Below are 2,722 nucleotides of genomic sequence, written 5' to 3'. Positions count from 1 at the left end.
TGAACATTCTTAATTGTATTGGGTTATGGAACCTATGAGCTGAGTAACATGAGAATATTGTTGTGCAATGTGAGACAGAAATATGTGGGCACAAGGTGCCGGGGAAAATATTATGGTTTTATTTAATGGCGCGTGAGTTGTCCGTGCGGTTGTGACGTAAATGTGGGCACGAGGTGCTGTGAAATTTCGAAAGTGGGTTGAGACCTATATTATTTATGATTATGATATAAGGTGTCACAAGGTGACCTTTACTCGAAAGAATTATATTCGAAAGATGCTTATATGAAAGATATCTATTTGAAGAAAATATATTCAAGATATATTTATTGAAAAACATATTATCTTAGAGATTATTACTTGAAGGATTTATAAGCGAAAGATTTATATTTGAAGGACTTGATTAATTGATTGCACTTGTATTTGTTATTTGTTGAGAAGCAATTTTGGTGATCTTGTTGCTAGCTATTTATATCATTGGTTGATCATCTTTGCCGTTATTATTATTTGCTTCATATTATTTTGTACGCTATAAACTGCACAGGTTTATGTGAGTGTCTGGTCCTAGCCTTGTCACTACTTCGCCGGGGTAGGCTAGACACTTACCAGCACATGGGGTCGGTTGTGCTGATACTACACTTCTGTACATTTTTGTGTACAGATCCATATCTTTGATCGACGGTAGCTATTCGTTGCAGTGGAGACTCAAGGTAAACCTGCTATAGCATTTGCAGTCCTCAGAGTCACCTTCAATTGTACTTATTTCCATTTGTTCCCTTTGCTTCGGAACAGTGATGTAATCATATTGTATAACTACTCTTAGAAAGGCTTGTGACTTGTACTACCGGTTTTGGAAATTGTATTTTGTTCAGAGTAATTTAATTTAAAGTTAGTGAATACCCATATTATTACAGTAAATGTTAGGCTTACCTAGTTTAGAAACTAGGTGCCATCACGACTTCTTTGGAGGGATTTTTGGGTCGTGACATTTTTATTATATTGCCACTTGGCTTTCTATGGTGTCTTTGCCTCTCCTATTATATATAAATAGAAGATTACCAAATGCCTTTTTATTATATTGCCACTTGGCTTTCTATGGTGTCTTTGCCTCTCCTATTATATATAAATAGAAGATTATCAAGTGCCTTTTTATTATATTGCCACTTGCCTTTCTATGATGTCTTTGCCTCTCCTATTATATATAAATAGATGTGGCCAAAATCACTATCACCTCCTCATTTTCAGATTTAGCCATAACCACCATCACTACCACTTTCTTCTTCGAATTCGCCCACTACCACCAGCACCTCCTCCTCATTTTTGTTCTTTAGATTCCGGCCACCATCATTACTACCACCATGTCATCTTTCTTCTTCTTCTTCGGATCTGACTACGACTATCAATATATTTTTCTCCTTTTTCTTCAGATTTGAAAACCAGCACCTTCCCCCTCTATGAGTGTATTTATTTTGATCGATATAAATTATACTTTGCCCCTTTTTCCATTTACCTACAGCTTATTCATTTATTACGTCATTTCTACCATTAATTTCTTTTGTTTCTAATGCAAGTGTTTCCTATATAGACGCCTCTTCTAATTGCTGCTTTTTCTATATTTTTAACTCTTTATTCAAAATTTAAGAGATGGTAATAAGCCAATATAAATGTCATAATAACTTCATTGTTTATTATATACTCTTTGTTATTTTTAATATAAACGATTGACTTGAATGTAAAATACGTGCAAAATGTGTCCAATGAATCTCGACTAAGATAAATCGAGAAACTCATTAGTTAGATTTTTTATTCTTGTTTATTTTTTTTGCCAAAATTAAAATTTTTATTTCAACCAAGTATTTCTATTTACATCCACTAGTTATATTTGGACTCTGTAACTAGTCTCCAAATTCTTCCTATCTATGTAAAGGTATATAAAAAAAAACTCCTTCCAATACCTCTCTACCTCTACTTAGGATAGTTATTCAAAGATTCTAGGACTCTCCTTCCATTTGCTAAATTATTGTCGACTCTTTTTCTTTTTGTCTTGAAATTTTCTTATGTTTCTTTCACTCCACAAATGGTAAACAGTAGTACCATATAAGAATTGTAGAATCTGTGCTCGTGGTCTGTTGTTTCTTATTTTTCTGCTAATCCATTCTGTTTCTTCTTCCCAGTTACTGACCTTCCTCTTTTCTCCTAGCCATTGAAGTATTGAATTCCAGATGTAGGCAGAGTAGTTGCACTGGAAGAACAAATGCTGCAAAGTCTCCTCAGCTCCTGTATTACACAAAACACAATCTGATTGTACTTTGACACCCCATTTCTGTATTCGATCCACAGTAGCTAACCTTCCCATAAGTGCAAGCCATAAAATAAACTTGTGTTTTGGAATAGTCTTTGATCCCAATACAAGTCCTCTCCATTTCATCTTCTGATATTGTGGTAGAAAGGCTTGGTATGCTTTTTTGATTCTGAACTTATCTATGGTGCAGCAGTCTTGTAATGCCTCATTTAAATCCTTGTTCAAGTATCATTTCTTTGCGTCCAATATTTTCCGTACTATCCAACAAGCTCTAACTGGAGTTGTCATTTGTTGTATGTCTTTCCCTTTGATATAGAATGTGTGGATCCATTTTATCCGAAGAGAATCTTTCTTCATTGCTACGGCCCATAACAACTTGCTAAGTGCTGCTTTGTTCCAAGTATGAAACTCTATAAATTTAGA

The 2,722-nt window shown here is 34.5% G+C and overlaps 1 protein-coding gene across 1 annotated transcript; it reads right to left on the bottom strand.

The window, feature by feature from the left end:
• Positions 1 to 2,014: 2,014 nt before the first annotated feature.
• LOC142170615 (uncharacterized) lies at positions 2,015 to 2,425 on the bottom strand. The gene has a single exon (XM_075232506.1). The coding sequence runs from the start codon at positions 2,423 to 2,425 to the stop codon at positions 2,015 to 2,017; it is 411 nt and encodes a 136-aa protein (XP_075088607.1).
• Positions 2,426 to 2,722: the final 297 nt, after the last annotated feature.

Source organism: Nicotiana tabacum, chromosome 16 (genome assembly GCF_000715075.1).
Source record: "Nicotiana tabacum cultivar K326 chromosome 16, ASM71507v2, whole genome shotgun sequence".
In the NCBI taxonomy this organism is placed as follows: Eukaryota; Viridiplantae; Streptophyta; class Magnoliopsida; order Solanales; family Solanaceae; genus Nicotiana; species Nicotiana tabacum.
The sequence above is the reverse complement of the archived record's forward strand: the minus strand, read 5'-3'. Positions and strand labels throughout refer to the sequence as shown.